The following is a 14,032-nucleotide window of genomic DNA, read 5'->3' as shown; positions in this document are numbered from 1 at the left end:
TAAAAACACTACGTATGGAAATACAGTGATGATACTAGGAGAAGTGAATATATGACAGCAATTATTTGAGATAATAATGGATGCGGAAGTGTACTTTGACCCGAGTAATTAATTAATGCACCACGGCTGGGATATTTTGAAAAGCATGAAAGTGATTCTGTGACTTTAAACGCTATGATATAAATGGAAGGCCAAGTATCACGTGGTTATTTTTCAAATGGAAGAAACCTATGATTAAGGCTGACATGAACAGCCGAAACGCTTCAGGTTCAAGAGAGCACTTGCTTTTGAAAAGGAATGAAGAAATAACTGCTTCTATTGCCTCCGTGATTTGACTAATGAAATAAAAGCACCTCATTTCAACGTGAATCTGGCACAGCGCTTTTCTCTGTGAGGAGATATTGTTGGAAATTGTGAGCGAGGGTGCTCGGTCCCTGCGTGCCGGCCGCCCTGTTTGGATTAGGCTCTTTGATCGGAGTAAAGTGATGGTGTATATATATATATATATTGAAGATTCTTGGTACATTTTCATCTTATTGTTGTGCACATTTTAAATGTGCACTTTCGGTTGTTCTGACCTTACTTTACAAGCCTTGCAGAATGATTTAATAAATGTCTTCTTTAGACTAAGAGGTGCATTCCAGATTCTTTTCAGTGTGTGTATATTTCAGCTCAATCATTAGTGAAGAAAAAAAACTGCCGATGCCACATTGCCCCGCTTCGCACCGTGACCCTGGTCTGACAGACGCAGTCATCGGACGACCTCACCGAGCTACTGCTCGCACCACGACCTGTGGGCCTGCACTCCGGCATCACCTGCTCACACCGTAGCCTGGGCATCCCCGACGTTGACACTTCTGCTGACACCAGCGCCGCTGCTTGCACCGTGGCCTGTGGTGATGGTGAGGTACATGAAGCACCGTCCTGCACTGCAGCCCCTGTCCACCGACGCCAGCATCGACTCCAGTGTCTTCAACAGGCATCCTATCTGCACTGTGGCCTCTGGACACCGCTGGTAAGGGTTACGAAGCACCGTCCTGCACTGCTGGCTTGGGCCTACCAACTACAGCGCTTCAACGACAATGCCACCTGCACTGTGACTTGGTGACAGCACATGTCGCACCGCCCTCCTTCAAACTGCAGCCGCTGGATGCAGTCACCGAGCCGCTGCCTGCACTGTGACCTGTGGGCATCGCAGGTCGCATCGTCCCGATTCGCACAGAGGCCCTCCACGCCAGCGCTCCTAAATTAATCAGCCCTGAGTTTGATCCGCAAGGCGTGTGACTTCAAGGGCCCGATGACTCCTCCACTGGCTCCGGAACCAACACCGCGACACCAGCAAAGCCGCTCTCCGGAGCTCACCGCGAGGATCACTATGCCCTGCAAGTCCAAAGGTACTGTTTGCGTGTCTTCCCGGCACCGTAGCTGGCCAGCGACACCACGGATGGCCTGAAGTGTTGGTTTTGTTGATCATGACACCATGATAGCCCCAGGTGTAGCTATTGGTTTTGAGGAACTGTATTTTTGAGTAAATCTTGCGGAACTCATATTTTTATTACTGTATGTTGGATTGTTATCGTTTTTGGTCTTATTTTATATAGATAAATATTGGCTTTTTTCTATAACTGGTGTCCTTTTGTAGGGTTTTCACTGTTACTGTGTGTTATGTGCAACTGCTTTACACATTGGCACGAGCAGTCAGGCTTATCTTAGAAACAATCTACCGAGAGGGTGAGCAGGGGCTATCTGAGCTGGTATCTCCCTTATCCTGACTAGAGTGAGGGTCCCTACTTGGACAGGGTTCAAACCGACTGCCAATTAGGGACCCCATTTCTAACAGCACACATGCAGGGTTACCCCCTCGATTCATGCATGTGTTGTTCAGGTGTACTAGCGTGGAATATGGTAACATTTGTTACTTAAAACACTTAGGAACTGCAGAAGTGCAGTATGAAAACCAGTTGTAATTAAGTATTGGAGTGGCCTTTGCTGTAACCCGCCTTCATGACTGGTGCCTTTTTTTTTTTTTTTTTTTTTTTTTTTTTTGTCGCAACTGCTATGCTGGTTTTCAGAAAAATAGTGCAAAGATATTGCCTATAGTGTAGTAAAGGATTTTGACCTGCACTTCTCTGGTGTGGAGCAGGGGCTTTTTGTGTGTTTTGAAATGGAGTGGCTTCTCCTTTGGGGCATTGTGCAGCCATGTTAGATCTTGGTAATTATTCAAAATGAAAAGTCGCTTGACTTCCACACCCAGAGTGTCTCCTCTGAAGTAGGTGGGGGAATTATTTTTCTAAAACCCTGTCATGAATCTATATCAAACCCATTCCAGTCGTGATTCAATGTTGTTCTTAAGTTCCAACGTTTTTGTTCTTTCTTTGGGTAAACCTGGTCCCATTATCCATGGCGCGTACCAGGTGGTGCAGATAAGCAAACTGTGCTAGACGTTCTACCTGGCAAGAAATTCTTTTAGCAATTGCCTGAATTTGCTATGTCAAGATGATGTCCATTGTGTCCTCATCCCAAATCTGTACCATATTTAGTGCATTGGTGTCCAGGTTACTTTACTGCAGGAGAAGGTGCATCGAATGCTAGTGTTTAATTTATGAGCCGCTAAAAATGTTTTCATGTGGTTGGGGCAATCTATGTATTGCTTCGTGAGCCTCAGGCACTGGATTATTCATATGTGCTCCAAACCGGTCTCAATTCACAAACCATGACATCAAGGCGGTCTCCTGTCAATTATTCAGGAGCGGCTGATGGCTGCCCATTGTTCTAGCGCTCACCGGAGGGGCTTCTGGCTAACCAGTGTTTGGGCACTCCTGAAAATATTGTCTCTTCACGGGCTGTGAGAGCCGCTGCAGGGGATTGTAACGTGGTACTGTCAAGTTATTCATTGTGTCCCAATGAAAATGTCTTCGGATGATCAATACAGTCCCAAGACTGTTTGTTTTTATTCTGATAGTGTCAAGCTTACTTGGTCTCTTTAAAGAGTTGGAGCCTTTCATTCTGCTCTTTCATTGGAGTCGTGTTTCAGTCTCATTCATCCCGCTGACAGCGGCAACAATATCTGGCCTATCCTTTTTCATTGTCGTAGAGATGAGATCTTAGGTAAAGAAGGAGAATAATGTATGAACTTGCCCCCCTCCTCCTCGGTCAGCAGGGCCAGGCCTCGTCCTCTCAGAGATAACAAAACATTCTCCAGCTTCTGTTTCTCCCTTTTATCATAATTGGGTACCTAGGTCACTGTAGCTTCAAATGGCGGCCGTCCTTGCCACCGTCGATTCTTGTGCTAGTTCTAAATGCACGCAGTCCAATACAACTCTTTGTAAAACATCGAAGCTCGAGTGCAGTTTATTCCCCACTCTGTTGGGGATGTTGGAGGACTTGGTCCAAGGAAGTACTTTATTGAAGAAATTAACACCTCAGCTTCACCGGACGGGTCAAGGTGTAGCTCCCGTAGTTTTATGGACATTCATAAACAGTTCGATGCCCCCACCCAAAAACCATCCCTGAAAAGTTCAGGGAATACACTTTTACTTTGTTTAGTTATGGTGCTCAGCACGTGACTAGTTTTATTAAAACACTCAGCGCTGTTTTCAAAACACTTTGGAGGTTTTATGGAACCTTACAAAGTATAGTTTGCGTAAAGAACACGTGAAAAGAAAATCTGCTGGGTGTATTTTGATGGCTGCCGACAAAAACAGCGGCGTTCTGCGCATCCACATATAATGGATCTTACTCTTCAGTGCCAGTTATTCTTACTGCAATATGTGCTTGTTGAGACTTAAAAAAATATTTTCTCTTTTAGCTAGTGTGTTGATATATTTAGATATATATTTTAATTTTAGTAGATTGCGGGATTGGCTGCTTCCTCCTTAACGCTTTGCAAAACCCTGACAAAATCAGGATTGACGTACCAAAGGCTGGCAAACAGTGCCAGCCGTATTGGATTTGCTAGTGCTTGTTAATACTTTTGCAATACATCAATAAATGTAGCCTTATTACTTCCTGCAAGTAACTTTATTTTAAAAAGGGATTCTTTGCTCACCAACTACGTGTCTTTGGATTTGAAAATGCGTTTTAAATTACACCCCATCAATCTAGGTACTGCTTGTATTATTGTGTGCTTGTGACTGGTCTCGGGGACAAGGTTTGTTGTGTATACAACCTGTCAATTATTAACAAAGCATTGGTAAAGCCAGAAGGGTCTGGCATGGACTGCAAGCCTTTTGTCTTGTCCGCGCTTGGTTTGTCATTGTTTTTGTAAAAATATTTTTGAGGATCCTACTTGCCCTCGCTAATATAAAAAAAAAATATGTACATTAGCTAAAATCAAAAATAGTTTGGCCTCATACTTTCCCATAGCCGGCCCTGCTACGGAAGGGAACTATTTTTTGTGGATGCGCTCTTTCTGGAAAAAAACAGAATGCGGCCAGTCACAGTGAAGTTAGCCAATGGGCGAACCCGTGCACCACGTTGTATGCCACTGTGCGTGGAGGCAGAATGTGAATGACGCTGCAGAAGACAGATGGATGTAAAGGGCTGACTAAAACCCCGGTAAGTATTACAGGTTATATATTTTAATAAAAACAGAAGTTCTCGGTAAACCCCAGACCTTTACACTGTCTCAGTTTATTTGCGTAAAATGTTTGCTGTTGCTAATGTTGCTTAATGTCGTTTACTACAACATTGAGCATGTGCGTGGAAAGGTAGAGATCTCCGCTAATCCTTTTCGGTTAGAAAAAATGTTATGCATAGCCTACTTCCTAAAAGTTGTCCGGACAGGAGGTGAACTGGCCCAGCACAGACATGATCTCATTGCGAGTGTCCCAGAGGAAGGAGTTTTGGGGGAAATGTGGTGTTCAGCAGGGCTGGTGCCGCCCCTTGCAGGCTGTGTTCCTCTGTGGTGCAGATGTGCGCTGTTTCGGATTCAGTACAATGCTGTGCAGTAATGTGACGCGAATATTCCCTTTCCTTACTCAAGAAGGGCTTGAAAGAACGATTATTATCTGAGCTGATATAAACCTAACCTATAGCCCTGCCAAATCAGTAAGAAAGCAGCTTCTAGTTTGCTGCAGCAGTGCTTTATTTGATCTGGTGGTTGCAGGCGAGGCATACTTCAAAACCGAGAAAAAGACAAAAACAACAATCATTGGCAAAGCCAAAAGTCTGCACTGTGTGAGAGCTATTGGCTTTGCCAGTGTCTTTTAGCCATATTATACAGCAGCATGGCTAAAAGTTAGCGGTACGGTGTAGAGCAGAGTGGTGTACAGTAGTACTTTTGTGGGTGTCAGTAATTAAAGCATCAATGGAGACAGCAGATGGGGAGAAAGAAGCATAAAATATGAAGCTCTATGCTTGTGTTAAAAGAAGTAGGGAAGCACAATGCACATCCTGGAATAATATCTAAACGCTTATGGGGGGGGGGGGGAGGTCAGGCGGGGGATATTGCATTGCAAAAAGATAAATAACAAAGTCGAGGAAGAACACGTACTTGGCCCATGCTTCCAGGAGGAGCTATAACACGAAAGGAAGGGAAGTGTACGAGAGCTAAGCAATCGGAAGATTATAAATGAGTGATAACGAAAACAACTAACGGTACGCTGTGAGCGGGTTGTGATCCCACTGAATTGTAAACAATCTGGGTCACAGAGCAGCGCATGCACTGGTTAGGTGAGACCTAAAAAGGGAGTAAAGGTGTAGGAAGTGAGGAAAAAAAACAGTGGCAAAAGGAGATAGCATTGATGAAACGGAACCTGCGAGATAAAAGGGCAGAGTGCCTGGCGGGGAGAAGAAAAAAGTACGAGTTGGAATCGAGACTACTCTGCCTTGGTAATCGGCAATCCCGAAATTTGAAAGTGCTGTCTGGGGCCATCTTGAGGATAAACTTTGGGCTCTAGTCTCATTATTTTGAAAACGAACTACAGTACAGCCCACAGGGAAGATGCAGTGACAGACTGCCCGTCTGACCCTGGCTTGCTCCACCCAGAGCAGAGTCTGGAAAATGTGCCTTAGAAATTTTAAAAGGGTGTATGTCAAGAACAGGTCATCTGTCCCAGGTGCACATGGGTCTGCCATATATACTGACCCTGTGTACTTTAACTTTAGAGTTCCTGTCAGCAGGGCTCTTCACCTGCTGCTGTTTAGTTTTTGCCAACGTTTGGGAGCGAGACCATCTTTTCTGTCTCTATTTTTTGGGACAGTGATTGTTTGTATACTGTACAGGTGCCACTAAAACCTGACTTGAGAATTCTGTGCACGTGGCAGGGGCCCACCACCTAGTGCCAGCACCCACAGCCAGGCACCTTCCTTATATTGTGTATAATGGCCCTCTTAATTGGTGCTCCTTTTATGGGGTGCAAGGGTTGAGACCTGACAACGGGCATGCTACCGATGATAGTCTATCAAGCCTGTAGCCAAAACCTAGTTGCAACATTGCCACTGGGGGAAGTGCTGAAACTGAAACAATGGTAAATATGGTTGGTCTGTGGCGTTTACAAGCTTTCAACTAGATTGGTTTCCATCAATGATTCTGTGATGACCCACTTCACACACCTTTCCGTCTCAAGGGCTCTTGTGGTTTGGCAACCCAAGAGTTTGCTATTGGGCTGGAGAGTTATCTATAGTTGTCAGGATTAATTTACCTAGCCCTTTGAGGATTACTGGTCTCTAACACTTGTTCAGGAACAGATCTAATCTGGAGGAATTAGGTGGAGGTGCGGAAATGGAAATAATGATTTGTTCAGTAGAAGGGAGATGGGCCAACTACCGAAAAAAAGACGGAAGTAAATGAGGGATTAAGAGAAAACAACGAGGGGATGTAAGTACTGATGGGGGGGGGGAAGCAGATACATGTGAGAGTATACATAGTGAGTGCAGATGCCGCTGGACATCGAATATCAGCAGTGCATATGGGGAATGTAGACTGGGGTAGCAGGTATAGGGTGCAGAGTATGGATGGGTGCACAAGTGGGGCAACAGGCGGGTGGACAGAAGTATTGATATAATGTAGGTTGTATATTTACCAAAGGCTACTCTTGGCCAGAGTTTTACTTGGCCAAATAACATTTTTATTTGTGTGTACAGTTTTGTTTTGCCTTTAAAGCAGTGGTTCCCAACCTTTTGACTTCTGTGGACCCCCACTTCATCATTTATGGAATCCCGGGACCCCACTGAATCATTATTGGAATCAGGGGTCCCCATAGTGTGTATTTACTTAAAGCTGGGGACCTAATCTGTTAATACTGTTTAATTTTCTACGCGGTTGCAGACACCCTGAGAAGGCTTTACGGACCCCCAGGGGTCCCCGGACCACAGGTTGGGAACCACTGCTTCAGCGTATGAGTTGTAGAAAGGTGGTACTCTGGGTACAAATACATGAAGCACATTGTACAATTAGGACACTGCACTACATATGTACAGCAAGCTGAATGACCGGATAAAGTTCTTAGTCTTATGACAATAAAAGGGTATAGTGGAGGCAAAGTGGCGCGGGGTGGGGGGACTGCCTTAAGGGATTGTAAAAACTAAACTTGAAAATGTTGCATGAATCGAATTTAAAGAAAACTACAAATTTTGATTCAGTGCTTGTTCAGAGCATGAGAGATGGGGTGGGACGGGCAATTTGATTAAAGGGAGAGTATAACTTATTCATGACATAGGGGCCTAGTGTACAAAAGTGTTTTGCAATTGCAAACCCTGCAATTTGCAAAAACACAGGTTTGGGACCACAAATAATATTTGTAAAATGTATCAGACTTTTAAAAGGGCTTTCGCGATCCACGGATTTCAAATAGGAAGGGGGTGAAGGAGGTGACGCCTTCCAGTTGGTTATTTGCAGTTCCCAACCATCGATCAGTTACCAACACCAAGCCTTTGTAGCAGCCATGTGGTGGTGAAAATGATTTTCTGACCAAAGCATTGGCACTCAATATAAAGGAGGTAGTGGGCTTGGGAAAGAAGCTGCCTGGCGTGAGAGAGGCTACCAATGCAAGCTGTATGTTTTAGAAAATTGTATTTTTAACTATTTTGTCTGCTTATGTTCTAAGCCACTGTGCTCTAGCAGACCCTGCAAAACGTTGCTTCATAGAGTTCATTAGGATTTTTTTTTTTTTTTTTAATCTGTAGAAAGTGACAGGGTGGTAGAACCGTTTCATGAATGTCAGTCCTATTTAACAGAAATAGTGCCTGTCAGAATCTGGTGGGGTGGCAAGTGTAAGCTGTCAGCGGAGCAGTGCACCACGTTTAAACTGCATCCTTGTTGGTAAGGCGCTGTAGCCAATGGTATCTTGTCTAACGTGAAGGGGAACTCGAGAGTGTTCAGACCAGGCTAGATTATTGGTCAGGAGAACTTCAAATGTCCTTATGGTTATCAAATCATGTCGCATGAGAGGCCAAAGTGAAATAAATACTGCACGATTTGACCACCCCATACAAGTACACTGACGCAAACATTTTTCTCCAGTCAAAACCATGTCACAGCTAATGGAAATGTGGCTTCCATTTCAATAGCAGCATTTTTTCTTTTATCTTTGTGGCATATATGTACCATGCTAAATGCATTTTTTTAACCATTGCACTAGCTTCTGCAAAGGGCGGATAGAATGGCTTTGCAAATGCTTGTTTCTCTGTAATCTGACAGCTATTTGCAGTGCAAGAGTAGGTATTTTTTTCCTATTTTTCAAAATTAAAGATGAACTTGTTGTTGGTTGTGTAGGAGGGTGTGTATATCTGCATTATCCGACCTTGTCTGCAGAGAAGTGGTGATATCAAGGAAAATCCCTGCCACTGAGATCGGCTGCCACACAGGTCATTGGCTGGATGTGCTCTGCATGTTTCTGGGGGTTGTCTTTCTGTCTTGGTGTATGCACAAGTTGCAGCATTGTAATGCTCCACCCGCTGGCTGTCACTGCCAGGCCTCTCAATGCATCCTTTCATGACCGCCAGAATGCACCCACACGGTCTAGCTCAAGAATACAATGCACAGTTATCTTGCATAATAAGTGGGTTGCGAAAAACTACACCAGCCTCATTGTGCTAGGTGAGTGCAAAGGTGTTCGTGGAATCCGAGAGAGATTGCGTAATGAATGTGCATTTTGAGCACAGCTCTTATGAGACTAAACCCTAAGACGCTTACGTGATGAGACGTTCTTAAGGTAGCTTACGTTGTCGGCTTGTTCTATTTCTGAACCAGGGCTATCCGAGCCCCTGGAATGCAGGATGCCACCCCCACAGCCTGCATTGTTCGTCTAGTCTCTTCTGCTGCTCGTGCTAATGGTCCAGTCATGCACCAACAGGAAGGAGTGACTGACTCTTTGGAACAGCCTGGTTCACAACTCTGTCCACTTGTTATACAGAGTCTTGCAACCCTCAACACTTGCAGTGTCCATGTATTTCTTCCAACTGGTGCTATTGTTCGCCCACAGTAACCCTTCTTGAGGTGGACAGGTGGCATATGTTCTGACCAACCACAATCGTTTTTTAGGCGTGGTCTCTTAGGCAGTTTCAGCTGTCTCACCATATATATATATATATATTTTTTAAATAAAACATAATATACATACATAGAGAGCATTTTATTCGGCAGGCTTCATCCATTGGGCAATTAAAATTTTGCTTCTGCCAATCCCCAAATACAGCACGGGGCAAGGTGTCAGCTCGTTGGTCTTCACTGTTACTGACTGCTCAAAGTAGTTGTTCAAAGACTCCTAAACATAGTTCATTTGTCTTCAGTAAAAAGGCTGGTTCAAAGAGTGCTTTTCATTTATTTTAACTTAAACACGAGATTTTCATTTGCTTATACTTGGGCCCTTTTTAGTTTTGGATTTATTTTTCCATCTGCTTATTACGTTCTTGCTAGAAGGTGTTTAAGTATCATTGTAGTTACCTGTGATTTGAGTGCTTGGTTAAGTTGGGATTTATTCTTGACTGTCACTACCAATAATACTAAAATGCAAGGAGCATCTTCAAAGGCATTTTCTTGAACACTAAACAAACAGCAACACCAATAAGTTCTAAATTTGCAATTTTGGTTGCGACCGTATGTGGCCATGTTTAGATAGATAAAACATTTTTTGGGTGGTATTTACGTCCACTAAAAAAGTAAAGTTTTAAAAGGTTAAAAAAAAAAAGGAACCATTGCACAAGCCTGCCAGTGTTTCAGGCCTTTTGTCTTTTCCAATGCTTGTTTTCATATTGGTAACTCGCTCACTATAAATGTTGAGCGACCACTAACATAGTAAATCTATCTGTGTGGGTTTTAGTCTGCGAAGTCTGCTGGAAGGTTTGGAAAAACCTTTTTAAGCTCTCTTAGATTTCAAGGCCATTGACTCCGCATGCAGGTTCACGTGGAATGAGATGTTCCGTCTCTCCAGCCATTCCTCAGTATGTTTGCCAGTGCTTTCGACCACTTGTGAAGTGGAATGCGTTCATCTTTGCTAAGACACAAGAAAAAATGTCTTTTTTTACTAGCAAGAGCGTAGCAGAAGCGCAGACTGGTGAAGTGGTACGCTAATGTGGCAGCACTTTCTAGGTATGTTTTTTCAGGGGAAAGTTAATTTCAATCCATGAGAACTCAAAATTGGAATCTTTTTGACCAATGGTAGGAAACAATTGGTGGAGGAACAGAAGGGGATGTGATTGTTAAAGGATTATTTGCAGACCCTATGAAGAAGCAGATATAGGTTAAAAGTGCTTTCCTCAATCTGGATACTTGAGATTAGGTTCTTGGTCTCACATTTGTTGCTAAAGCTTGGTCTTCCCTGGCCACTGATGGAGTTTGTAATAAATTAGCATTTTTTTACCAATATATGGAAAATCTTCACCAAGTCTTAGTCTGCCTTCAAGGCTGTTCTTTTGGTTACTTCTTTCTAAGACTTCCATGTCTTCAAAATCAAATGCTCCAGAAAAGCTTGCAATAAAACAGTTCAGATTACGGTCCAAGAGTAGTGCAGGATTGTCAGACAATCTGACTTCTTGATATGGGGATAAACTGTTTTTGCTATCACTGTGCGGTGTTACTCCTGCACCCTGGCTGTTTGTTCCAACGATAGAGAGCCCTGTACCAGATGTTGAGAATGCTCAAACCGTGCTGATCCAGACAGATAGCACAACAAAAGTGTTCTACCTTAATCAGGGAGGAACAGTCATTCCCACTGTCAAAATTACCACAGGAGATCTGGAAGTGGGCGCTCGAATGGAACACGACCCTAGTAACAACACACTTTCCAGAACACAGAAGCAGACAGACTAAGCAGATGAAACATCTCCCACAACTGTGAGGTGGCACAAGAGGTACTGGATGGCATGTCAGGCACTGGGGCACCCCAAGCATAGACCTATTTACAAGTTCAGACTTTGTGTCCAGATTTCCACACTACCAGTCCAAAGGGAATGTCCTGTTAAACTGGTCAGGGGGATTTGCATACATCTTTCCGGCGATTTCCCCTGACCCAATGGTATTGGACAAGGCCAGACAGTCAAGGATGTCCCTCGTACTTGTGTGGAGACAATCCATACCTGCTACACAAAGGCAGGAAAAACTTTGCCTACACGACGAAGGGCGCACTCATCAAGAAAGAAAGGCCTGACATTCCTGGCAAATGTATCAATTAGCAACATCTGCATGGCTGAGACATTGTTATCCACACACCTTCACAAAACACTACTGTGTGGACGTTCATATAAACAAGAAAGCATATGTGGGACAGAGTGCTGCAACACCTACTTGCCTCCTTGAGAAGGATGGGTTGAAATATTGTTTAGTTTCTAAATACTACTAAATAATCAGTGCACAGCATGTAAATCCAGAAAAGGATTCATGCTGCAAAATAAAAATGGTTCCCCGTTAGAGTAGTTTTGCAGCCTGAAGAGTTTTTTGAATTTTTATGCGACCCACCCACCTCACCAGAAAAGTGAGGAAACAAAAGGGAGAGGTGAACACCAGTTCAAAAGGAGGCAAGGTACGTCAAACAGTTGAAAAGGGAAACCAATCTGAAGATGGCGACTACGCGCAGGAACTTTCAGGGTTCATGTCTTACATCACACAGAGGGTGGACTTACCACCAAATGGCGATTGATGCCCATGAAAAGAAAAAAAAAAAGAAAAAAAACGACATGATTCTGGACCAAACAACTAGATGGCAGAACAGCTGCACAGCATGTAAACCTGGAAAACTCTTTGGGCTGCAAAACTACTCCTACTGGTAAGTAACCATCTTGTCTAGGAATGAGGGCATCTGTGCATCGGCATCAGCCCCTCCTAAAACAAGCAGTTATTATCAAATCCCCATGCAGGCTCAGCAGGTCGTGAAGTTAGATTGAGATCCATCCGGCTCAGTTTCTTAAACTATACAAGACACAAGGGGCATGTCCTTCCTTTTGCCTCAAGTAATACCACTACTCAGCTTTTGTGTTGGAGCCTCCTTTACAGGTAATAAAGCAATGTAGCATGAGGAATCACGCTGAAATAGTCTTGTAATTCTGCACTGAGCTACAATACATTACACTCTCTATAGTATATTTTGTCTTGAGATAATCATGCTGCTCTAAAATGTCATAGTAACCTTTCAGGTTTGTGAACTTAGGTGTCCTTGTGAACGAATGGTGGTTGTATGTTCCTTTAAGATGATTTAAAATGTTTTTGCAGCATTAGTTTATTATACAGCCAAGCTGCAAAGCTTTTGTAACAGGCAAACAACTTTTGTTTGAATATCAAATGCTACTTTTCATATACCTTTAAACTCTGGCTGTTTTAATGGGTAAATTTGATCTTTTATATAGCTGTAAACTGTTTTGTAAAATATGTGGTTTTGGACTCAGAAATCATTCTTGTGCTGCACTGAAAGGCCATTGTGTTGCCATTGAATAACAGCGTTGCGCTTTTGATGGCATTTTCAATCTCTGACTTTTATACCTTGACACAACGATCAGATACTTAACTAATGGTCAGCCTGCCGTGGAGCGATTTCCCATCAGCTTTAAAACACAATTCTCAGGGAACCATTTTCATCATGTGGTGCTTGGAATTTACTGCAATGGACGTTATGGCACCCTTGGCATGAGTAGGCGGCCGGACTTGATGGACAAACCTTTGACCTTCCGGACACTAACTGACCTCATCTTTGACTTTGAAGACTCGTACAAGAAATACTTGCACTCTGTCAAAAAAGTCAAGATTGGACTCTATGTACCACATGATCCACACAGCTTCCAGCCCATCGAATGGCGGCACCTGGTTCTCAATGTGGGGAAGATGATGCGGCCAGATATTAAGAAGGAACTAGAGAAGCATGCCAGAGACATGAGAATGAAGGTAGGTGCCTGACCGTATAGCTCATTCCACTCTTGTCCCTACTAATGTGACTTCATAAACTAGCTGTAGCATTACTGTAACTTGTTTCCTTTTTAAGTATCCCTCCTCATATTGCTACTTATATTGCACAGATGTGGCAGGATAGCATCTGCTCACTCTACGGTTTGGAGAAATGTCTTAAGCTCTGCAAGACAGGGAAGGCGGAAGAAAGCCCCTGCATATGCAATCCGCACGGATCTGTTTCTGGGTGGTTCATTAGCAGAAAATGTGAGTTTTAAAGATGGAAGTTGGGCCATGTTGCCCTTCTTTATCCCTTCTCTGGTGAAATGTCTGTGATGGCCATAGCTCCCTTCCACAGCAGGGCTGGGAACACTATTGGAAATTAATTTTACTGGGCTCAGAATTTCTGCTTTACTTTGTTGTTAAACCTGCAGTGTTTAAGAGAGGGCAGTTAAAAAAAAAAAAAATGGGGTAGAGGAGGGAGGACTCCTTTTGAGGCATGAGTTTTGTTCATGGGTTGACAAGAGTCCACTTGTTGAGATCCCGTAAACATCTCTGCTCCTTAGTGCTTTACAGATATGCTTGATGCTTTGGTCTCAATAGTTGTTGTTTGGTCTACAGTCACAATACACTCCTTAGGTCTCTATGGCTACCACAGGGAATCAGAGATTGATACTTTACTGCTACAGTGTTCATGCAATTTAACAAGGCTTGCACACT

General features: G+C 43.5%; 1 protein-coding gene across 2 annotated transcripts in view; it reads left to right on the top strand.

The window, feature by feature from the left end:
• Positions 1 to 14,032, top strand: part of VASH2 (vasohibin 2) — a 129,940-nt gene that overhangs the window by 85,929 nt on the left and 29,979 nt on the right. For both annotated transcript variants that reach the window (XM_069233911.1, XM_069233910.1), the window contains exon 6: positions 12,931 to 13,312. In XM_069233911.1, coding sequence (XP_069090012.1) covers positions 12,931 to 13,312 — 382 coding nt within the window. The remainder of the gene's footprint in view (positions 1 to 12,930; positions 13,313 to 14,032) is intronic.

This window comes from Pleurodeles waltl, chromosome 5, assembly GCF_031143425.1.
Source record: "Pleurodeles waltl isolate 20211129_DDA chromosome 5, aPleWal1.hap1.20221129, whole genome shotgun sequence".
NCBI lineage: Eukaryota > Metazoa > Chordata > Amphibia > Caudata > Salamandridae > Pleurodeles > Pleurodeles waltl.
Note: the sequence above shows the minus strand (reverse complement) of the source record. Positions and strands in the feature narration are given on the sequence as shown.